The sequence below is a fragment of the Danaus plexippus genome, chromosome 11 (genome assembly GCF_018135715.1).
Source record: "Danaus plexippus chromosome 11, MEX_DaPlex, whole genome shotgun sequence".
Lineage (NCBI taxonomy): Eukaryota > Metazoa > Arthropoda > Insecta > Lepidoptera > Nymphalidae > Danaus > Danaus plexippus.
Window position 1 is genome coordinate 6,726,620 of NC_083544.1, and position 26,994 is coordinate 6,753,613.

At 27.5% G+C, this 26,994-nt stretch overlaps 1 protein-coding gene across 1 annotated transcript; it reads right to left on the reverse strand.

Annotated features, from left to right (window-relative positions):
- Positions 1 to 1,157: 1,157 nt before the first annotated feature.
- On the reverse strand, positions 1,158 to 20,194 carry LOC116765960 (uncharacterized). Its single transcript, XM_032655611.2, has 5 exons — positions 20,052 to 20,194; positions 5,788 to 5,859; positions 3,491 to 3,672; positions 2,831 to 3,221; positions 1,158 to 2,717 (listed from the first exon to the last, which is right to left on the reverse strand). The coding sequence occupies exons 2-5, from the start codon at positions 5,809 to 5,811 to the stop codon at positions 2,661 to 2,663; spliced, it is 654 nt and encodes a 217-aa protein (XP_032511502.2). The 5' UTR covers positions 5,812 to 5,859; positions 20,052 to 20,194; the 3' UTR covers positions 1,158 to 2,660.
- Between the last annotated feature and the right edge of the window lie 6,800 nt (positions 20,195 to 26,994).

The window sequence follows — 26,994 nt, forward strand, 5'->3', positions numbered from 1 at the left end:
AGATTAACATTAGTGTCAAATACTAACGTAATCGCATTTGAATTAGAGGCCAATTAAGCATTTTTAAAATAGGTTATTAGATTATTCGGTGATCATAAATATATACTTTTTACATTGCATCTACATGAATGTATCCAAGTATGTTCCGCAATAGGTATTTTTTACAATACAAAGTTAAGTAAGTTAGTTTGTTTAAAATTTTGTTAGTTATAATAAGAATTTTACTGGGTGCTTACGATTGCTCTGCCATTGATAAGAATTTGCATATAAAATTATACTTTTACATTAATTTTACCCATGTTATAATGTAATGTAGTGACGGTCCTCAGTCAAGTCGTTACCTTACCATCAGTATGGTTTATTGAAGCCAAGGTTCGTATACATACCTCCCACTTGTAAACAGATGCCATCTTGATTATTGAGCCGATCCGATTCAAGGTTAAGTTTTTTTTTATTTAATGATATTGAATTTTATTAATCTATATAATAACATACAATCATACCAACGAAACGATTATTAATTCTGTAAGTGCCGAATTTTTTTTTTGTACTATATTTCAAGATTGTTTACAAGTTTTAGAATACAAATCTATACTTTGTCTTTATACTGTTAATAATCGGTAATCTCAAGCTTTAGACAAATTATTTATTATATTGTTAAAATGATTTTTTTTGTTTATATGATGATTTGAAATATTTCATAAGAAACTTGTGATATTCAGATATATTGGAAGGTTAAGAAGGTAGTTGAGTAAAATATTAACACAATTTTTCTTATATATCTGACCATCAAGATCTCAAGATATATATAAATATTTATATATAAATTAAAAACGCATACGAAACGCCAGTGATATATTGATAAAGCATTAGTAAAAGTAAAACGTCTTCAATGCTAGAGGAGTGTTGGCACGAGTCACGGCAGCTCTTTGAATACTTAATGTGGTATGAGAACTAGAATTTGTTAGACATTCTACCTTCTTTTTTATACTCAGTTGTTCAATAAAGGCGATTAAAAGTACATGTATCACAGTTTACCTACATTTGCTTTTTATCATTAATATTTGATATAGTTATTAATTTGTTTATTTTTTTTTCAAATAATACTTAACTTTATTTGTCATTTTATTTATTTTCATAAATTAAAACGTCACATGTATGAATTAGTTCATTTTATTTTACATATTTACAAGCAATTTTTATTAAATCTCTTAACATGAAACATTTAGGCGATAAAACACATACATTACTTATTCTATATAAAAATAATACAAAATATCTTATCACAAAAATGACATAACAACAAGCAACAGTGAAAGTTCCTAAATTCGGAATATTTCATGAACAATGTTATGATGGAGATGTGCAAAATGTAACGTCGAGATAATTATTTACGCTATCTGATCCCTAATAACAGGCTTCAATTTAGTCGTCGTACATTAAAGAAGCGAGAACCACAACATACAGACAAAAAAATCTTAAAATTGTATTAGCATTGAAACTTTATACTTACACTGTACAATATTTATTTATATAAAATCTGTATTCGGTTCAAACATAACTTTGTAGCAGATAATTCTTATATTCGAAGAAATTATTATTTTTTAATCTACATTAATACAAAGACAAATTAGTCGCATGTCTGTTTTGAACATGTTAGGTTCGTAATGACATTTTCTTTATATCTCTCTTAACGACATAACTGTTTGTAGTGTAATCTTCATGAAAGAGCAATATATATTATGTTATTATAAGAGTTATCTATTGTTCAATAAATTACAAAATAAGTAAAAAAAAAACAACTTACATTTTATTGTTATAACATTGATAAAAGACTATTTCATAAAAAAATAAGTTTTATTTACTATTTTTTACAAAGTATGCTTTTCGAAACGAAGTTCAACACATTTATAAAATACGCATCAATTATTTTAAATCAATAGACGAAGTATAGAACTATAGACAAGTTTTGTTTATTATTATATTTAGGTCACACACGTACTGTTGATATTTTACTTTAAAATTTGCTGTACACCTACTTCACACACCTATATTTACTTATACAAAAGTAATAATTTTAAGTGACATAAGAGATTCATAAAAATGTATTGGTGTGTCTTTATTTGGCTATATTTTAATTTCAAAAATGATTTAATACAGCGCGTCACGTACTTTAAGGTTTTTCTAAGATATAAGTCCTTAGCGTTTTCTTGAAAGATGTCAATTTAGCCTCGAGTAGAATTTATAGCTTCTCTTAACTCGTTATTGTTATTTAATGCGTTTGTAACGAGATGGTTGTTTTTAATATAAAATTCTTTTAGAAGTATGATTGAATAACAAGCATATAATCTAAATATAAATACCGCTTAAAACATCTGGCACTTTTCCTAACTCTACATTACCTAATCCAAAATAATAACGATAATTTTAAAGAGACAATAAACTTAATTTTATTTTAAAGAAGAACTTTAACCTCAAATTAGCTTCTTATAAAAAGTTCCTATAGTCTCACAGTATCAATAAACATTCTATTTCTCTAAAACTAATTATTTGAATTAGCATCTCAAAATAAAAAAAAAATTAGCCTTAAGTTTATTTTAGAGACTCCCTTATTTTAATAGTCGTTTTCAATCAACAACTTAACAATTATCCCATAGATACTAATGTCTTCTTTGCACGTACTCCGGCCAAACATAGATCGGTCTTGCTGGTTTATTCTGAGAATTCGAAAAAACCATTTGAATATTTTATAAAAAAGTAAGTGTAGCTTAAAGTAAAAATAACTGAACGAGCACAAAATTTACATATCAATAGTCTTCTCATCACTTACTTCTAAGACGTTAGTGAGACCCCTTTTGGTAGTATCCTTTTCGTATTTCCATAACAAATCCGAATTATAATCATGATTCTCAGTTCCAACTATGTCATTTGTTTCAATGTCATTGTGTTTTGCGTCCTCCTGCTTCTTTTCTTCCTTTCGAGACTGCAGATCTTTTACATACTTAGGAACGAAATAACGAATGCCGAATCCTGGCAAACTTTGTGAACTTAATATTTGAGCTGGTTTGAAGTAATCAATGACTGGTCTGGCTTGAATTGGTTGGTGTACTGGTTTGTAGGAGTTTGCGAAACGTTGCACATTGTTAAGAGGTTGCTGTGTTGGCGCGGGGTTAAAGAAGACTTGTGTGTACCTCGGCTGAGGTATAGACAGTTGTGGTTTCCTATTAAAAGAATTACAACCCTCACTATTAAATTTCAAAAATAAATAATTTCAGTCCTAAGGTGAATTTAAAAAAACATCAATAAACTCAATTATTTTATTTTTTATGAATTTTTCTTTTTCATCATTTATTCTGCAAAGGACTGGGTATAATATAAGATCGCGCTCTTACGGATCATATGCTACAAATAATTTAATTTACTGGTACCAAAAATTATAACAACCCTGTAAGAAAAGCTAACAGTTCATCAGTTACATAAAATTAATTACCAATGAGCATTAGGGTCAGCAGTGTCATCGGGTCTTTCCTCCCAAACGGGTGCGGGATCCCTATAGGGCTGTGGCGGAGGCTGCGGCTCCGGAGTTGGAGGCTCTATTGGACCGTCTTTAGTGCCAAACTTAACCTTGATTCCTTGTACGTTTACCGTACACATGAACAGGCACATGAACAACTGAAAATGAATGCAACTTTTAGCAAATTCTTATTGTTCTCATATTTGTTTATGCATTTTTACTGAATTTTTTTTCCTTATAACAATTATATCTTTCAATGTATAGAATCCAACGAGTATTTCTTGCATAAGGAGTATTTAATGCATCACACCTTAAATTCTTAATACATAGGCGTATGTAATAAGAATTTTCTCTAGTATATATATACAATATATATAAGGTGAATTCAATAAGAATTTTCTAGAACACTATCACAATTTTAAAATGAAGCTCTATTTGAAAAGTAAGTAAAAAAATTTATGATGAATAAATTATTGCGAAGTAATATAATATCTGATGTTTGAATGGAATATAGATTATAATGTATACATATATAAATATATATATTTAGTATTCATCGATTCTATAATTTATATTCAATCAAAAATTCTAAAGCCCGCAGCCTTGATGTTAAATGAGGCCATCTTCAAGCCTCTCCTATCATCAACTCACGAATCAAGATACCATAAATGGCACGTATAAATAACAAGGTTCAGCTAGCGAATTTACTTGCGTATAATTTAAATTAAATAGTAATTGAATTTTATTTGTCTCTTTATAGTTTACGCTCTTATAAAATATAAAAAATTAGACAAGATGTTTGAGCAATACAAATAATTATAGGTGCACACTATTGTAAATATGGTAGATTTTTATGAGTCTGGATATTTATGAGTATTATATTTAATTATTGTTATTCATATTTTGATGTATAATAATATTTGTTTTATCAATAACAATTCATAAACCTACATTATACCTGATACCGTAGTTATGAAGTTTCCAGTTTGTAGTATGAAAAAAAATATTCGATTATATCGAAACATTATTCAATACAAAGGATTGCGTTAAAAGTTTTATATTAAAAACAGTTTCTGTTTGAATTTAATATGTAACTATAAATAAGAGATAGACAGCATTGTGTCGAAAAAGGCTTGAAGTTCTTTTGGCCACCTACCAGTAATCGCTTCAACAAAATTATTTAGTAATTCATAACATGAGTAATAGCGCGTTAAAAACTTTATAAGATGTTACTGATAAATTTTTAATTAGGCCTGTTACCCACTACATAAAATGGGTGTAAATTACAGAGAAATCGTTACAAACACTATTGTTTGTGTTAACACATCAATTCGCAACTCACGTTTCCTAAGTTTTAATCTTATTTATATCATCTTGATGATTTTATTTAAACTAAGCATTGCCTAAGATGTTAAGCAATACGTTATATACTATATTTATTTAGAGCTGAATGTAGATGAAGAGATAGATACCTATAGTAACATTTAACATTTAACATTTACGACTATAATAGTTGAAAAGTCAAAAAAATTTCTTAGTTACTCAATTAAACAAGTTTTAAACATAGATAAAAAAAAAATTTACAACATATAAAAAATATATAATAACTTATCAACACTAAAGTCTAGTTTTATTTTTAGTTTTTATTAAAAATTAATATAATCAAAACTGAACAAGAAACGTATATTTCTTCTCATATAAAACAAAAAAAAAATGCATAATAATAGCACCAGCATTATACGTATGGATAATACTCGGCTAGGGAATTCCTTTTATATAATTTTATTTACATTCATACAAGGAAAATTAAATGAATTTATTGATACCTTTCATTGTATTTAAGCTAAGCGAAATCAGGTTCCAAATTTGGTTCTATTTTCAAAGTATAATTTTACAAAAAAAAATCTATTTTTTCTATTCGTAAATCGTTCATTCTTGATAACAAGATAATAGGAGAATTTAAGACGTATTCTTTTTTCAAATATACAAATGCGTGTCATATCATAAAAACGGTTGCATCTTATCAACAGCTTAAAGTTTACCATCAAGCTCCTCCAAAACAAAAAACTAAGACACAAAATTAGTTTTATTTAAACCACTCCAGGTCCTTTATCGTGATTAAACAAAAAGTAGTGTTTAATGCACAGGGTACAAATATAAAACCTGTTTTATGAATATATAAGGTGATATATGACTAGGTAATTGAATAATTATAAGGTGATTTAACATAAGCAAACAAATGTATATATGTACATATATAAATAAACCCTCACCTGTAATCCTGAGTGCAGATTCATATTGATAAGTAATAATTTTGAGGTTAAATTATCATCCACGAATACAATCTGAAACAAATTTTACGTTAATTAGTATACATAGTTGATCGTACTATAGGTAATAAACGTGGCTCATGGTACGACATATTTTACGTACAAGCAGAGACAACCAGTACGTCTTTTTATTTCATCGCAAAGTTCATAATAGTATAATAATCATATCATTATTTTATAACAATAAATGTAACACATATCATACTGTTTTTAAATGTGTGCTGTAATTAACAGCCCTTTTAAAACTGTATGCCTACACTATGATTATTACACTATTTTAATTCTGAATTTATGAAATATATAACGAAAAAATATATTAATTATAAGTGTCGCTTCTACCAATTAAATTCTATTTTGTAGGTCATTTAAAAGTAATTTAAGAAAACTTTAATATAATAAAAATAATTTATTATTCTAACATAATGATTTAAATAGAAATAAAATTAACGTTGCGTCTCATTGCTTAAAATATAAGAACTTCACAATATTTTCCAGAGTGATGACGATAAAATATTTCTAACTCACTTCAATATGTAGAGTAATTTATACAAACAGTAAATTAGGCAACAATTCCATTAAACGGCATAAATCATAAAATTATCTTTGCAAGATGACTTCGAGATACAGTTATCAAGGGCATCCTGTATTTGCATACATTAGGCAACATTTGCGATATTAAGGTGAGCGAATTAATTACTGGCCTTTTGATTATTGCCCAGTTCTATAAATAGGCATTTATACGATCTTAATCGTTGATTGCACGGAAGTATTCATAGGCGATAAATTAATTATTTGGGTGAAGTAAATAATATATGTGAATATGGATATCTATATGTAGATATAAAAAAATAAGTTACATAATATTAGATAAATATATGAGATAAAGTATTGTTTGGGGTCCCTAACAACGTAGTAAAAAAATGTATATTTACAATTTTTTTTAATTTGGTGGGTTTTCAATTGCTAAATATTTATTACTTTTGAACGTACAGTGGCAGACTTTATTTATTTTTAGGATTTTTTCTATATTCACTAATCAAAATAATATAGGGATTTAAGCCATGACGTCGCTAATGAGTTATTGGTAAAACTGAAAGTACAGAGTGGCTAATACAGCTAGTTCATAATATATTCAAAGATTTGAAGCAAGATTAAAATATCATGTTCTATAATTAACACGATTAAAATATATATTATTTTTTATTCTGTCATAGATAAAGATTTAACTTGCTAAACTATGGTAAGCACTGTAAGCACTTCTAAATTGCTTGGAGTTATAATACCTTAACAATGACTATATAAATTCCAGTGACATTTCCTCTAATTTTCCCTCTTCATTTTTTTTTACACTGATTGCTGACGAAAATGTTTTATAATGAAGAAATATAAAACCTTTCCCTTATTTGAAATAGGGTTGGCACAATTTTCTATTTATTATGGCGTTGCCAAAAGCTAAAAATGTACCCCTAGTTACATCACGTACTATGTTGCTCGAATTAATTTTTCTTCACAATTTTATTTCATCATAGAAACAGTAATTACATATTGAATATATGTTTATATCCAATACTATTCCAATACAAAATCGACGTATACAAATATTTTTATTAAAATCTATTTCGGATTTCCATTGTTATTCCGTAAGTAGCAAACAGACCTACATGGAGCATATGAAACAGTATCAATTTAAATTCCCGAACATTAAGTAACAAAATAATACCCTAATAAATTAAAAATGATCTTTTTCTACACATCGTGTCATAGAATCCAAAAGAGCGGCGTAACTTCTATTTCAAAGTTAAAAAGATCAAATACTTCTTTTAATTCTTCTAATTTGAAATGAAATAAAAAAAAATAACTTTCTCAGTTGCGAATTTATAATTATAATTACTGGAAAGTTATAAATATAATTGGCAGGTTACAATATTTTTTTCATTATACATGATAATTCAATTGTCACGCACACTTACGCGAGTGACAAATGCATACCCTTTTATATTCAATTAAAACTACTTATTCTGCAGCACGTGTTCTATTATCTATAACTTTAGCGCCTTTTATGTCAAGTTATAATAGCGTTCAAAGAATTAATTCTTGTAAAAGATCGCTTGTCGCATATTTTATGAAGCGCACATTCTTAGGAATATTCCGCTAAAGTTTTATCTCCTTCAATAACTAACAGCGAAGAAAATTAATATATGTATATAAATTAATAAATATTTAATATATTTAATAAGCTGTTGTTATCTATTTATTTCGTTAAATAATTCGCGTAAAGAATCGATTTTGGTTATTTTCGTAACGTAAATCGCGTATGTCGAATATTTTGAAACCGTGAACTTCAATCGATTATTTCATTGCATTGTTGCATAAAGCTACCAAATTGTTTCAACATTGATTTTTGTTTTGCGGTTTTCGTAAATTGAAATAACATAGAATGATGCCATTGTCAATATTATTGACTATCAAACAACGTTCATTGTATACTTATATACATTAAATATAACTGAAAACGTGAAGTGGTAAGAATCGTTGAAATTAATCTTAATTAAAATTATAAACATAGCAATTAATTTTGTGAAAGGATTAATTACCTCTATAATATATAGTGCCAATTAAATTCCTCATAACTAGATTCTATGGATAACATTAGCCGATAAAATTAAATTTTCTGCATTAGTGGGTTCTAACAGCCAACAAAAGTTGCGATGAGATTGACGAAAATCGATATCTATAATTTACAATTTTTAATACCTATAATTTAATCTTAAAAGTTTCTATTTTAGAATAGTATCGAAATATTTTTTTACTACTATAATAAATTTAATCACTCATATCAAAGTTCTATCGTGTATAGTATATAACAAAATATAGATAGTTTGTCTCACTGTCTTTCGTACAAATGATTCAATTTAATTAAATTTTTCAATGATTTAATTGAATTCAATTTAATTTAAATTCAATTTTATATAATACTAAAGTATTATATAAAATGTAAACAGTCCAACAAAAATAAATGTAGAAAAGAAATCAAGATCTTTATTTTTATATATCAAATAAGTATTAAATTAAAATATCATCATCTTGTTTATTGAAATATGCTTTTCTGTTTCCCAAAACATAACAGATCGATAGACATTTGAATCATTGCTCAATATTCAGCCGGAGACATCGTATTGTAGCTGTGTTGCTAACTTAGTATTGAGTAATGCTTTTTTGTTGGCAACGCGTCTTATTTACGGGCGTCAGAACGTTACTTGTCCACGACGTCGTGATCAAAATACAAAAATATAATGCAATATTTACCACATTATAGATGTGAATGACATGAGAATTATATTAATAATGTTTTAACAGTTGTATTGAAATATAATATAGGATAGAATAATAGTACAATTTCAATAAGAAAAGGTGTTTTCGCTGATATGTTTTTACTTTTAAAATTGTGCGTAGATCAGAATACCATATAAATTTACATATTGAAGTACTTCGCTTAACTTAGTAATAACATTCATATACGTCTGTAGTCATTACTGTAGTACACTTATTCCTCAATATCGAAATATATTTTCACTATGTTTTTATTTTAATAATGCTTGTTTATAAAACACATTTAATAAACACGATTCATTGTCATACTGCAATTTGTACACAAATGAACGGATGGTGGGCTTACTGAGTCAATCTAACACACACAATGACAAAACAATTAAGTGCCTCTGAATTTTGCAGAATAATCAATCATTTACATTCAAAATAAATGTCTTATTAAATCTCTCAATGATATTGCAATGTATGATCTATTGCGCCAATACTAAGGTGTAATTTTAAATGCAATACCATTAGGGTATCACAGCATAAGTTTAACAGAACTAGCTATTAAGTTCCGTTCCGTATTAATAATCACTGAATTCTATTGAACATACATCAATAAATCATACAAATGGGCGACATTAAAAAGAACTATTCTGTATACGATCAACTATAATTTCAATATGTAAATGTATGCGACAAAATATACTTGTGATAAGTAAGTAATCTTATCTATATATTTTATTATGACAATACGAAAATATAAAAAACTAACATACATTATACATACGTATTGACGGTTCAAAAAGTAACAAATCAAAATATCCCTTAATAATACCCCAACCCTATTAAGTACTTGAGAAATTCCTGCAATACTATATATTACTTCAAAATTAGCTGCGTTTAAAATTCGAGTAACACTTTTTGATACGCAGTACGCTTTGATATAAAGTGTCACATAACAAAGAGACTCATATAAGGACTTGTAATGCAAATTTGTCACACCCACTCAATCAATGAATATCATTATCGACCAGACTACTACGCATGCCCTTTCTTGTATCTAGTACATTATGGTTTAATTAATTAACAATACAAATTAGTTGCTTTGTACGGAACTGTAATTGAAAATAATAATGTAATATTAGATTACACATTTTTTTTTTTTACAATTTAATGTTTGATGAGATCTAAGATATTCGCGAGTTTTATTCATTTAAATGAAACTAATATTTTCGTCTGCCCGTGATCACGGTTGCTGAAAAGTAACCGAAACGTCGGGATTATGTAGTTTTTTAAAAATAATAAAAATCCGCGTAGTTTATCCGAAAAAAATTAGTTTCATTTAAATGAATTTCATGTTTGATCACGCTAACTCTATGATATGTTTTGTAAAAGAAAAATATTAAAATCGTCTTAATAGTTGAAGCTAAAATCCAAAATTGAAGAGTGACGGCCGTTTTTTTTTTTAAACTACTACAAGAATTGCAAAAACCACAAAATGTTTTATTAAACGCATATATAAGCTTTACTGATATGTAGAAATATGTAAGTAAAGCTTCGAAAACGTTTTTTTAAGTAAACACTCAATCTGTTGAAACTGCTGGGTAACTTTATTATATTAATTACTACTAAATGAATAAAGCTAGGTTTATCGGTGAAAAGTGACATTAGAAAATCTTTCATGTAAATATCCTTTCCCTTTCTAATATATACAATTAATTGAAGTTTGATCTGTATATTTAAAAATATATTTTACTTATATTTTAAATTCTGTTAAATGTTACTTTGATATTCCACACTAAAAGTTGTAGAATATATATTTTTCTTCGTTGTTGACCAAAAAGCATGTTAATGATATGTTATTAATTTTTGCAACATATATTTACATTAAGTGCACGCTTCATATCAATCAGAACGCTTTCATTACAGAATAATAATCAACATTTCGTACATCCGTCTTTACAGAAATAATTATAATGTTACATAGATATAATTATATAATTTTTAATACGTATACAAACTTTTCACTTCAAAACTTCTTCCTTTTTGGGATATTACATTATTTTTTGTAAAAATAAAATCAATGTTACTGCCCGATGTTTAAAAGCCTGATCTTTATAAATACATCCGTACTTGGCCTAAGGTAATATGCGATAAAAACACTTATAAGAAGAGACCTTCAGATTCACATTGACATATCGTCGCTCAGCGAGATATTGAAGGTTACAAACATCACCGCAGTAAATGGCCGCTAAACCATCATTAAGCTATTTCGAAGCCATCATAAAAACCATCAAGTGTACTGGCTAGTCACAAAGTTTCATAACAACAAAGAAGTGCTAGCGAATTTTGTATACACTTTTATTATTTAAAAAACTGAAGATGTATACCTTTGTTCCTTTGTTACATTTGAATAGACAAATAAAATTTGCTTATAACTTTAATCGACATTCAATTGTTATATGTCATAACAGTATTTTATGATACGATCATATAAATTAAGCTGTGCTTATAACAATCAATCAGCATCTGGGATTCGAAAACACAACATAAAACTGTGTTTATATTTCTCACAAATATGGTCAATTCGTGTAAGTAATAGACGCTTCGTTCATGAACAAATGACATCATTTTCATGGAGCAAGGTTAGCTCGTCCACTTACATGACATAACTTTAACGTCTTGCGACCATGACTTGTTAAAATATACCATATTTACTTTCAATATTACATTAACGATGTAATACAAAACGATATGATTTAGTGATCGATAAATAGTTTGTGGTTAATGTACTTTTTTTTTAATTCAAATTAAATTGATATATAGTAATCGAATTAAAAACCTTCATAGCCATAGTCGGAAGCTATCTCACGTTTAAGGCGTTAGAGAACAGGCAGTGAACGATCGGTATTAATATTAAGCAACTCCATTAAAAGATGTAAAGTAAAATTTATTTCAAGAATTTATCCTTTAACTGGTTATATTACAAATATAGATGGATTTTTAAAACGGTTCGCTTTATTTGCTATAAATACTATAAATCACGTTACTACAAATATGTATGGTAATTTACAATTATCTAAAATCAGTGATCGCTAATATTCCACTAAATCATATGAGGTTATTTTACTCTTTATATTAATTAATAACACATATTTATAGTTTTAATTTAGGATGAGGAATAGTTTAATACGAACTACTTATTTCCTTTCCTTTTATAATTGTGTTTAATGAATTGTAATATTAAATCTAAAATAGAATTAATTTGTTACTATGAAATACTTAGTCATCATGATGTCTAATTGAACGTGTAATCAGGATACATTTTTGTTTATAAAAAGCCATTGTTTTCAAAAGACGTGCGTAATTGATCGTTAAAGACGGGGAAATAATTTCCGTGCATGAGGAACAACGTTTATAATAAGTAGTTAGAAAATTGTTCGTCATCTTTAACAAGATCCAAAGTATTGTACTTATTTATATTTCAAAAGCTACAATTAATAAATAAGTAAGAAGATAACACCGGTTTTTAATTTTATTAAACATTTACAAATAAAAATATTAAATTAAATTGTAGTTTAATATCGCCAAAGAGACTTGAGAGCGTTTTAAATACAAAAAAAATCGTTTTCTAAAATAGAAGTTTTTATTTATGTATGTTTAAAGAAAACATGCGCTCTATTTATTTTTATATTTTTAACATATTAAATGTTGATTATTAATTTTGTTTAAAACCTAATGAATGATATCGAAATAAAACATTGTTGGCCTTTAAAAATCTTTCATGAAGAAGAAACAAAACAACTACACACGGAGAGCACAACATAATTGTGATACAAATTAGTATAAATCCAGTTTAAGTGCGTTAAAGTGTTATCTTGAATATATTATACATAATAGCAGGCTGTATATCACAGTGCAAATGTGTTGAGTTCATGGCTACTCGTTCTTGCATAACTGACGAGTTTTACAGAATATATTGTAATATTGAATATTTAGATTGATATTTAAAAATAATGAACATTAGGTACTATTAATATTCTCTTTTCTTTTTAGATGTTTCAGTATTGTATTCGTTTGTATTATAAGTCAGTTTAAATACTAACGGATCGTATAACGTAAAAAAAAAGTATAACTTGTGAATCTGGTCTGTTACCTAAACTTTTATATGGAATACAGCCTAAAATTAATAAATTACACTCCAAAGATGATAATAAGGCACACATATTTATTTATGTAACCGTTCAAGACATGTTTTGTCATAATTTATGACCATACCGAAACAGAACGTTTCCGAATCGAATTCATTTCATTACTTCAGTTACACAACTTTTTTTTATAATGGAGGTCATAAGTTACGCGAACCTTAAGCCACGATTGTTTATTGTGTGCCGAAACACGACTGCGGTATATTTACTAGTGATACGTAATAACAGCCTGACGGTCCATCGCTGCACCATTCAAGTATATTGGTCATTAAATTATCACAATATTAACGCTCCCCATTCGATTGCTGTAATAACAGTATCCAAAGATTTATAGTAACATAATCACCAGTTAATAGATACAGAAGAGAGGTCAGAAGTGGCAAATATGTTAGGAAATTCGGATTAGGCTCAATTGCCCGTGTTTTGTAATATTTTACTGTTATTAACTAAATACTTGTACTAAATTGCGTTACAAACTCCAGCTCATCCCAAACCTATCACGACAATCTTGAGAACACTCTGTTTCTTGTGAAATATCTAAATATATGAGATAGTTCTGGCTGTATCGTTTCACACGCGTCCAGTTCCACTTTTATCACGATCATAAATCTATATAATAAATTCTAGTTTGTAGATTTCAAGAGTTTTTGACGGATTTAACATATTATATAAAACAATGTTATGACGTCATACTATTTTATCCTTTTCTTGAACATTACGTTACAGTAAGTAAAACTTTCTAAATAGATTTTTTTTTGTCAAGCACCGATTATTTGATCGTTAGTGATGACATTTACTTAATTAACTGTTTATTGTGTTACAATTTGAAGAATTCTATTGTTACCTTTCTATTTTAAGCAATTCCGTGTGTCGTCTTCCAATTAACATAGAATGGGTTCTTATGTTCTGTGCAATGCAGGAATTGGAACAAGTTACATGATTAAGTAATATACAATTCAAATGTTGTTTCGATTAAACCTCTTTGTCATGTACGCTTTGAAGATGACTGACCGCAGGAGTCCCCCTACTTGAATATCAATTAGACAAACGCAATTTGGCAGATCGTTTTGAGGTCAGACCGAAATCGGTATAAATATAAATCTATAAATAAAAATATTTAAATTATATTTCTATAGCTTACTAATATTTAATGTATTTAAATATCATATTATAAAATCCTCAGTCCCGTGTCAAAACTATGCAGATGATGTTAATCTTTTGATATTATCCACACCCTTTATTTCTATAAAAAAAATCTTGACAGCTGTCATGTATCGAACAACTTACTTGGTTTGAGTTAACACTTATAACAATTAATTTTGTGAAAATAGCGCTGTAATTTTGATGACAATATCACGAGAAAAAGGTCACGACTCCACATGTTTTAACTGACGACAATCTCATGTCATCTACACTAGTGCTTATTTGTTATAAAATTGAATAAGTCACGAACTCTTACACAATAACAGAATGTAGTTATATTCTGTTTATTTAAACTGTCTTACTTTCTACAGTAAATGACAGATAATCTATGACTTTTGAATTAAAATTATAACCTTAGTTAAATTTTTTCTTCCATTTAATTCACTGTAATCGTTTATAGTTTGTGTTATATTTACTGTAGCAAATATTACAGATATAAAGTTATTTATTGCTAACTGCAAAGTAATTGAACATTATAATTTTCTGTTATGAATCTATGAAGATTATTGTTAATTCATCATTAAGCGTGTATTATAACATCCTGAATGAATTTTCCGCACGAATATACGATCGCTATCTCAAACATTGTCTATGAAGTATATAATAATTTGCCACAAAGGAATACCTAATGCATTTTTTACTTTGTATTATTGCAGTTACGAAAATCATTAATTATTATATAAGGTTAAAATTTAATTATTCTTCCTTATGTTTTTTATATTTAATATGTTATCACAATAATATTTTAACTTCAGTAATTATGACTTAGTGGGGATACATCTTATTCTAAAATAAAATGATGTTAAAAATAAAACATTAATTTTATTAGTTACAAATAAAAGCTTTTAAAGACAGTGCCATATCGATGGCTTCAGAGCAAAAGATTTTTTTTTGCAAGTTTCATGAATTTGATTATTCGACAGTAATTATATTTACAACCCGTTTGTAATTCTTTTAAGACAATCATAGTAAAATGAAGTTAATATATTTAATATGCTTAAAGTATGAGTGACTTTCAGAAAGTAATAACATACATTATCATTTTTTAATTTTAAGAGATATAAATAAATGATTGATCTTAAATTTCTCAGGCCTAACTTTATGTATTTAAATTTATTTTGTTTTCAACCGATCTGTTTCAGCTTCGCTCTGTTAGCCTCGATCTTAACGCACCTATTACATTGCTGCAAAATGTTCATAATTTTACTACGAAACTGGGCTGAAATTGTTTAATAGTATTAGTTCAAGATTACAATGAGAATTAAAAAGAAGCTTATCATTCTATTTAGACTGAGAAATATGTTTGTTTTTAATTATATGTACAATTTTTTCAATCAAATAAGGCTATTTAATATACACTAGATATATAAAATTTTCACATACAAATTAGCGTAAAATAATGTAGAATATATCGAATAAAATTAATTTACTTAACGCATTTAGAATAGTGGTTTTGACTGAACTTTAGGAATACGTTGATAACACAATATTAAATTTTGTTGCATATAAATGCGGTGGTGCCAGTAACATAAATTTGTCTGCCCCGCCCGCATTGACTAGCGTACATAGAATTTTGAAATTAATTTGAACTTGTTATCTTTATAAGATAAATAAATTTATGAAAAATTTTACGATTCCTTAGTGTTTAATAAACTATATTTACACTAAGTTTACATGTAATCCGTATTCTAAAATATTAATACCGATTTGCTGGAAAATCATTGTTCAACTCGGCCGTTCATTAACACAATAATTAATTTCATAAATTTAAAAAAGTCCTTGGAATATTTTTTGGGCTAATCCAAACTGTTTAATGGCTAAAAGAGTGTCCTGTCCAAACAACGCTAATAACATTATCACGTTCTATTTCAAAACAAGCGACATTTTGTGCCGGGCCTGGGAAGATTCTGATGAAACCAAATAAATGCAGGCCGTTTTAAATTAGATGAGGCAATGGACATGGTGTTGGCCCGTTCATATTTAATAAAGGTGCGGATTATCTGTTAACATTCGTTATACATACAGCTGACAGATGATCTGCATTTAGAATTCGATTCTTGAACTTAGCATGTTGATTTTATTTTAATATCGTTGACATTTACATTACATAAATTTAAACGAAAAATATATTTCAAAACATTACTTTAATTTAAAGACGTATTATCAAGGGAACTCTCAGATATGTAATATTTTACAAAGTAAAAAATGTTACATTTATAAAACATTAAGAAATTAATTTTTTTCCAAAAAACAAAAATCAAATCCAAACCAACTTCCACTTTTGTAACAAAATATTAAATATTGTAAAATATTTTTTATAAATGAAGTCTCCGATCATATCTTTTATCAAGAAGACTGTTTTTTAAATGTTAATTTCATTTATGCTTCATACCACTACTAGTTTATTATAAAGGAACACTATTATTCCTTGCGGTTTTAAAGCAACTTGTTACATCACCGCTGATATAAATTCAGTGGCAACAATTAACCATTTGGAGTTACGTATAACGTTGACAATTTCAGATGATAAAGTAAGTATTACATCATTGGCTTATATTCAAAGTCTTCCGTGCTCCAGAACATCAAAACACTATTACATTACACGGAAAACACTTCCTTCAAAGCTATAACAGTGAAAGCTTTCCAATGAATACCATAATTGGGTACAAACGAGGGACAGATATTCGTGAGATTAATTCAAAAATGGATTCAATGATTTTGCCATAACTGGAATATTTGGGTTTCTAAATATATAACCATTACTTCACTAAATAGTAAGTCCATTGCCTCTCATTAGCTAGAAGTATCATTACAAATTTTATGTGTATCTGTATTTATCGTCAATAAGTAAACATGCCTAGTATTACTTATTACTAAACCAACTAACTTCGTACTTACATCGATATTTAAAATATTTTTTATTTCTCAATTAAATAATTGCTAAATATTTGTAATTTCAGTCATCAATAAATTCATTTTTGGAGGTAACCAAACCCCTTATCGAGGATTCCTAAATACAGTAACTATATAATGCAATAATAATTTAGGTGATATGTTTAACATTTATCTCAACTTGAAATTAAAGAAAAATATTCTTACAATTTTCTGCAGCAAATAGCGTACTTAAATGAGAAGCGTCATTAGCGCAACCTTTTTTGCCATTAGGCAATATTCCTATTCAACTGCTAAAAGTCCTATTATATATATATAAAAGAAAAATTATATAAATACACGTATATATTATATCACAAGGTACCGTCGTCACAGGTGAGAAAACATCAGTATTATTTTTCATATCGAAGGTTGTGTAATTTAAAACCCCTTTCAGATATTACTTGACAAATTTGACACTAAACCTGAACAAACATGTCCATAGATTTGAGTGAGATCGAAAAGGTCATGAGAATGAGAGGTGATTTATAAATATTTTTGTCGATTATCTTCAATTTCGAATAACATATATCATTTCTATTATTTTGCTTTCATGAATAGTTTAAATTAAGAAACGACTTCAAATAAATATTCAACGATATGTACTTTCATGTGTATATATATATGTAGAAAAATTAAATTTATAAATTATTTGGGTTTTGATGACCGCACTTATATTTATAATACTTTAAATTTTTTTGTTGTTCCATACCACGTCCTAAAAGAATAATAGAACATGGTCCCGACTACAATTCGAGACCACATTATATAAGTATAAAAAATTTATTGTAATTTATAGTATGTTGATAAATCAAGATAATTACATCGTCAACTCAAAATTCAATATGTTTAGTTTCTTTTACTATCACATAAAAAAAATAAAAATAAAATCTTACTTAGAACGTGAAAAATAAATACTATAAGTGAACCTTGAGAATAGACAATCTCAATCTCTATACATCTTAATGCTACTGTGTTACGAATAACATTATGAACAAACGCGCCGCTATGTTCAAAAAAACTGTTTTTACGGATTTATGGTTATTTATCATAATTAATATTCTCAGCGAGATCTCGACCATCCTTGAAAATTATTTCAAAAACATCAAAACCAAATTCAAGGTAATTTTTCTCTAGAAAAATTAGTTTTAAATTAAAATGTGTTAGGCTAATGATCACTGGAATGGGAATTAAAAGCTAGTTTGGACAGAAGATTGCAATTAAGTTTATTAGAATCATCAAGTAGTGTAATAAATGCAAACTAATTATCATAATTTGTCTCTAGGCATCAATGAATATGACCATGAAGGACAGGAAGATTTTTTGCTTAAGCAAAAAATTTAATTAGTGTGTTAGAGACAAACAGTATTTGAAGACATAAATTTTCTTGTTTTGTTTATAAATTATGCTTAGGATAAAATTAATGAATTTATTCATTTGAATGATGTTTTACGATATTGGGCACAAATGTCAATAAAATACTGCTAACTTTTAGTTTAAAGTAATATAGAAAAAAACATGAGTTAGATCACACTATTTAAATTACATCAATAGCCCGAAAGATATGTTAACGGTTTCAATATGTGGAAATGTTGTAAAATAACCGTTTTGGATTTAATCAGTGTCTATGTGTCGTACTCAAAAAGAGATGCTTTGTCACGATTAATATTATAAACGGTCTACGAAAAGAGTTGAAAGTTTACGTCTTCAATGCAATCAATATTCATTAACGTACTTCTTTTTGGTACACCGAAAAGTTTAAATAAGAGGTCTTAAATCTTATTAAAATCATTTACATCTCATTTTCAACGTGGGTGACAGTTATGCATCATTACTGTTAATTGTATTGTTTCAATGTCATCAGACATATATTTATAATTGCTTTTAATATTTATAGTAGTTTTAACTTTGAGATTAATTTTAAGAGTTTTATTGTAATTCGCATAAATATAACATTAGATGATTTAATTTGCTAACTGTAATTTTTATACACATTTTCTTTTTCTAGAACAAAATGTATATGAATATAAATAAGAATGATAACGAAAGATTATTCTGTTTAACTTCTGAGAATACTTCCAATTCTCATTAAATATTATTTAAATAAGGAGATATAAAAAAAAATTTTAACCTGGAGGTTAAGAAGTAAACCTGTAAGTACATAAAAGGTATATCAATAATTTATTTCCTTGATAAAATACTCAGCAAAACTATTTGAAAACTTTTTGATAGCCCCATGTATTTTTTAAATAATTATTCTACTAAAATAATGTATGAATGTAACAGCGTACCAACAAAACAACATTATATTATAATGTCGTTATTTTAAATTTTCGTCATGGACAGCGATCACAGAATCTTTCCCCTATACATTTATACAGAGAAAGCTCATTATTCAATCTCATAATTCATTCTTATGTAATTTTTAAAAACATTTTTTTTTTTAACTAGAGATGAATCATTGTTTTTAATTATTTTTAATGATAGCATAGTTTAAACGATACAATACAATACAATAGTAACATGGATGTAATATTAAACTCAACGCACCCTTTATCCGTCAGGAGATCTCGATATATGTGGTATCCTTAAGTCACTAGTAATAATATCGAACACTTAAACCACCAGCAGAGTACGGATGTGTCTTCCCCGACGCGCAAGCATCAACTGTTCCTCGGACGCGCACGCGTACCTTCAAGTCGTGATAAGCGAGAGATAAGTAAATAAACTTGCGATATTAAATTTATTTTGCGAAACATTGAAATATGATCTTTCGTCATCAATTATCATGAATGAAGACTCCATGGTTCGGCGACTTTTTGAACTCCGTGAGAATTAGACATTTGGATTAGTAGAACGACCTTTCTAAGTTTTCCTTTTATGTCTGCGATATGCTACGAGATGAGATCTCATATTGTTTATTTATTATGTTATGTAAGGAATTAACATTGAAAGTTCTGATGAGAGAAGTTCTTTTTCGGATCTATATCAATTGTTTATTTGTGTGTTATCAATATTAATTAGTTATTAGCAGATTCATGTTATGCCTGCCCCATTTTTGAAATAAGAAAATATTATTAAAAGTCACTGCAGTTATTTTATATCTTAAATCTTTTATACGTATATAAACGATTTTTTTCTAAAAACAATGAGCTCACAAAATTTTGCATACAATTTAGTTCACATTAAAAAAAACTTCAATGCTAAGAATTGACTAGGTATAACCTAAGATTGTAAACGTCATTCAAAATACTTTTATCAAAATAAAGTTAAGATATATACATAAGTTTAATAAAAAACTTTATACTACATGTGTCGTATTTTTGTAAATCCTTTTTTACAATGCATAATGTAAACTGAGGAATTTTCTATGATTTAGCCCATATAAAATTAATTAAAAATAATATATTTTAAATATCTTCAATTGAAATAGTTTTTTTGCAGTGTTTTTATTAAAATGTATCACAACAGCATGTAATTATAACACGCCGGTTGACATTTCATAACAGTTAATATACATACATATAATAAGTTTATTAACATTTTCTTAAATAGAATGCAGTTACTGAGTAAGTGTGTAATTTCAATATAAATTTATTTGTTATACACAGTAGTAATCTGTTAGAAATATTTAATTGTACATGAATTTACGTTGAAATATTTAAATTTGCGAATCTATATCAGCGAAATACTAAAGGTTTGCCCTCAATTACTAGATATATTCTCAATTACTCGTATTCTGATACGAAAGACGCCTACGCGCAATCACAAGGGAAAGTAATTAAAATATAAATGTAAAAGTACTTCCTGAATGTATTATATATTAATAATGAAGATATTATAATTATATTAAGTTTAATAATTTAATAATATTATGTTGTAGGTCAATGACTCTTCAATGTAATATTTCTTGTTCTTTCCCCATTTCGGATCACAGAACTAATTTAAAATTCAGCAAAAAGGAAACTTGCGTATAAAACATACCCGTAGACTTTGAGAACAATTTAATAAATCATGCTTCTCTACATTGGATTTAAACAGAACTTTATCTGAAGGATTAAAAAATTTAAGAGCTGATTTTGTTCTTACCTTATAAGACTATTTGTTGGAAAAAAATTGTTTTTTTTATACAAATTTTAAGATAATTATTACCAGCTTAAAATTATGTTTACGCAAAACTGACAATGATTCAATAAAAAACTATAGTTGCACAAGCTTTCACATCAATATAAACATATGTGAATATCATTCATTCCTTGAAAAATAATAATTTACTCAATATTTCAACATTATGGTAACTTTTTATAAAAATATTTTTTTTTTATGCCTTGGTACCATTAGGTACGTTATGTACACTAATAGATACGATATTAGTGTCCATCGTGTTAAAAACCACTTTGAAACGAATTAAATTAAAAAAAAAATATGTCTCATGTAACTTTAAAATATGAAGATGAAGTGATAGACATATAGTTTATAGATAATTTTTTTTTGTTTTTTCGAGACCTTATCACCTACCATACCATGTTTTTTTGCCACCAAAAGTATAAAAGATCTTCAATGAATATATCTTATTAAAGTCAAATTAATATTTCAACCAATCAAACAGCATGTAGACACTTTTCGGGTGGTTTTTGTTTTTTCTTCAGTAGTTAATTTTTACGTACAGCAAAAACATACTTATATTAAATGAAAATAAAACAATTACGTGCTTTGTTTACATTATAAAAACGGCAGCATTATCAAGATTGTTTTGTTATGCCATTTTAATAAAATCTGGTTTACAAGGATACAGTAGCATACAAAGTCTTTGTGGAGTTCCGTAGATAAATACGGAAACCACACCTTAATAAACGAGAAGTATTGGATCTGGTATTAACATTTTTGAGACTATTAAACTCAACAGCGTATTATTTAATATTATTCATTATCGTTAGTCATGAGTTTCTAGAGTTTAATATAAATATTCTGTGTGAGGCATTATCAAGTAAATTGAAACATATTTAGCTAGACGTAAGAATAAAAACCTTAAACGTTCAATGTGACCATACACCCGAGGTCGATCATGGGCCACTGAACATGGCATTCATAGATGTGTAAACACCTAACAACCTTGTATTTAGTATTTATCATTTGATTCTTTTGTTTCCATTTTAATTACTACCACCAGTTCAAGAGTTTATCTTAACTATGAAATTATACTTTTAAAGTCGCCACAGTATATCAACATCTGACAGATTAATACACATTGAATTGTTTGAATTTTAAATGGTGTATGATACTAAGCTGCAAATAACAGCACACGTTATATTATAGTTATTATAGGGCAAGCTTACACTTCTTACAAACTGGTTTATTAGATTTAATGTGAAGGAATGATGGTAAAACCTTCCAGATTTCGTATCGTTTTTAGTCTATACTAGCTGTTTCTATGCCCGCATTTTAAAACCTCTTCAAGATAGGTTACATAATTATTATTAGTTTCAGTCGCTTTTTTGAAAATACCTGCATTATATTCTGACTTGGAGACAACAGAACTAACTCATAACTATCTGTCATTAAAGGCATAAAGCATTACAAATATTTAGTCGAATTGAGAACTTCCTCCTATTTAAAGTCGGTTAAAAAGAACCTAAAATATCACTCCTCGTGACATAACCTAACTGCAACGGAAGTTTTTGTCAAAATTGGCCTAGCTGTTGTAGAGATTAACCGGAACAAACACACACTCGGACAGACGTACATAAAATTAAAACTTGCGGTATTGATATAGGTATCCTATATAAATTCATATGTATTTGGCGAAAAGCTGTTAATTTGAAATTACAAACAGATATCTGCATGTAATTTGTTCGTCTAGCTATAGAGACTAAATCTGAAATAGTACGAAAATATTAATTTAATATCATTATAGTAATGTTTAGTTTTACAAATAAGATAAATTGTTGGTTGCTTATTACGTTTATGACGAAAAATAAGACACATTTCAATTTAAACTTTCGCATTTAAATTCCATTTATTTCTTATCAATAAAAAAGTATAATATGGTATTCAATATGGGATGAATAGATTTAATATTCGAACGGCAAAAATCTATTACAAAACGCATTTTACTTTTTATTTTAAAATAGTATATGAAATATAACATAACAGTTGACCTTTTCAACTCAATGAGTTAACCAATGCAATAAACAATTAAGGAAATAAATTCTATTTCACCGGAACAAATCATGTTTTTGCGATTATAAATACCAATTTAACTTTTATCATGGTTCTTTTATTTTGAGAATTGTTACAAAAACTAGCGATAGGTTTTATATACATACGTCTATATAACGTTCAACGATGACATATTCGGAGTTAAATAGTATTAACAAACATTCAAATAGTTACATATTTTAATAAGTAAAAGCAATCAGTATTTTGCATGTATCACAAATGTAACACCAATGATTTATAAAGTCTGAGAACTTTGCAACTTACTATAAGTTACTTTCTTTATCGTGTCGTATTTCACAATTTGAGTTATGTGAAAACATTAAAGTACGTGAGAGCAATACTAATCTCTATTTAAATAAAACCCCGATTTCGTAGCCGATATTGTTATGCAAATATTATAGCTATTTGTCAAAAATGTATTTACTTGACATAAATCATGCATATCACCTGTGATGTATTGTTAGAATACGAGTCGTGTAAGAGCAATATTATTGAAATTTAATTTAAGTCATCACAATCAACCTGTAATATTAAATAAATGTACAATTGAACGGATGGACTCGGTGATATACTTTTTGCTCGTAATAATTTACTCAAAAAATAAATTGCTATTAAATAACTATAAATATATACATACTCGTATATCTGTGTCTATTACAATGTGAAGCAATTTTGGATCGTCCATATTTAAATATAAAACATAATATCAAAAAGAACGTCCGTTTTTTCGGTTATCACATTTTATGATTTTTATTGCCTTAATAGTATCCTAACTGATGAATTTTTTTGTCTTGGTTACTTAACTGCTTACCCAACAGATTGGTAAAAAAATGGTAGATTATAATTCATATTAAAACAATTATTTCATAGGAAAATGTAAAATTTAAGCAAAAAATAATTCAACTTTGCGTCCCTTACAACTTGGGTCTATATATAAAATATTGTTTAGGTAAAATAAAAAGAGATGGTTTTTGTTTTACTCATCAAAAGAATAATAGCAAGAAGAATTTAAAAGCTCCGTTTTCATTTCACTAATCAAATTAAAGCTTTAATACATTGCCTTCTCATTTGCAAGGGCAGACCTCATGTCTCAATTGATACAACTCTTTATTTTATAAGATTTCGAAATCCTTTTGTGAGCAATTGCTGATTGAGTAAACAAAGAATATTGAAATACAGAATATGGATTAGAAAGTATTAAAGTTACTCAGACTACTTTGGCCAAATCTCTGAATATATAATTCAATTTGAATAAAAATATCTTAGGACTACTTGCGGTTGTGACACATGTAACCAATTTATTGTTTTGCTAGAGGATATGAAATCATTTTTTTTTTCAATTTCAATGATGTCTATTGCAACAGATCACATTTTTATTATGTTTAAATTATATATTTTTTCTTCTAATAGGCTCCCCCAAAAAATACGTTCTACTAACACGACCAAAAGTCATATAGTAAACATATAGTATAACATTTAAAAGCCTGTTTGAATATTTGTATCCAGTGGAATAACAAGAAGAACGGATTTAAGTATTTTAAATTTTTTTATAAGATTATATTCTTTTTTTGTAAAAAAAAATCATAAAAACTAAATAAACAAAATTAAATTTCTGCGATTCTAATAGATTTATCGTGAAAAATATTTTATACAACAACCATATAGCATAGAAATGATTATTTTACAGCCACAGAGGTGTATACATATGTTAAAACGAAACGTGTGATAAGTTGGATAGAAATGTGACAGTTATGCTATCATTCTGAAACATTCCGCTCTACAATAGATCCCAGCTTAGGAAAACAGGACCGAGAGAAAGAGAATAATATTTGATGCTGGTGGTTCTGTCAGAGTCCTGTAGAAACTGAAACTTGTTTAGTTAGAATTCAGTGATAGCTTAGTGGTGTTCGTATTGCTAGTTTAGATTGAATGAATTACTAAGAAACGTAAATATTTAGTCCTCGTTGTTCTTATTTAGTTCGACCACCCTCCGTAACCTATACGTTCATTCATCATCATATATGATGTCTGAATATCATGCCTGCCTCCACCCCTACCATATAACCTATATGATATCAATTAATAAATGATTTGAAATATAAAATGAAAAATTCTAAATATTTATTTAGTAACTTTGGGATAACGAAGCATTCGAAAAAATTGAGAATCAGCTGTTGTATCCAGCTATTAATACTAAAATATTGTTTATGTTCACTGATTAGTGTCACTTAAATTTAAATTAAATCACGTATTAAATAAAATTACACATTAAAATAAATCCATATGCAAATCCAAAATTACTTAAAATTTGTTACCTAATAAAAGAATATATTAATTTGAAAGGAGAGTAGCTGTTTCTCTATTCAAATTCAGATTAACTGAAATAACTAGACCTTATTTCAAAGTCTTTTTATACTAAGTCCTTAATAAATTGTCTTATAGATGAGTTCAAACTAAAGTGGTTTGATTGGATTTTTATCTTCATTCATGGGCATCGGGGTCTATCATTAGATAATTATGAGCTAATCAGTCACCCAATAAAGATCGTAAGATAATGGCTGTAATTGTAAGCGATGTAGGTTTTATACTATGCCTTATCAGATATTTCAAAGGAATGTCTAGTGATGTGCCGACTGACCACAAAAGGAGAACGGATTTAATCAAACGTGATTAGGCAACCCAAATGTTTTAAAATATATAAGGTGATATATTTACTTTTAACGTTTTAAATATATCTTACTTCCCAAACCCACTATATTTTAGTTATACCCAAAACCTTAAAGTATATATTTTTTATCCAAAAATATAATAAAGTGTCGATCAAATTCTATAAATAGATAATGTACCAGTAATAAATAAAATAAATTCGTCATAAAGAACTTAATATCTTAATATCTTTTTGTCTATTCATCACACAACATCCAACACGTTTTTCACTACTCTAATTTCAGGACGAAATTTTATGTTATTGTAATATAAGTGTAATAAAATATACTCTTTATATTCTTAAGTCATAAAGAACTAATTAGATTCCAAATTCAACTATCTTCTGTTGTTACATCTATATAAGAAGCCAGTTTAAAGAACTATCAGTTAAAAGAACTGTCATCGGTCAAGTCAAGCTTTATAATTTCTATTTCCATAGCAATGCAGCAATTTATTTTTAAAACTCTTAGTGTACACGGTAAATTTGCTAGCAATAGCTAGTAATACTATATGTCATCATGCCATCTCATGTCATGTCATCTTTATTTAAATACTCTTTGCTCTGAAT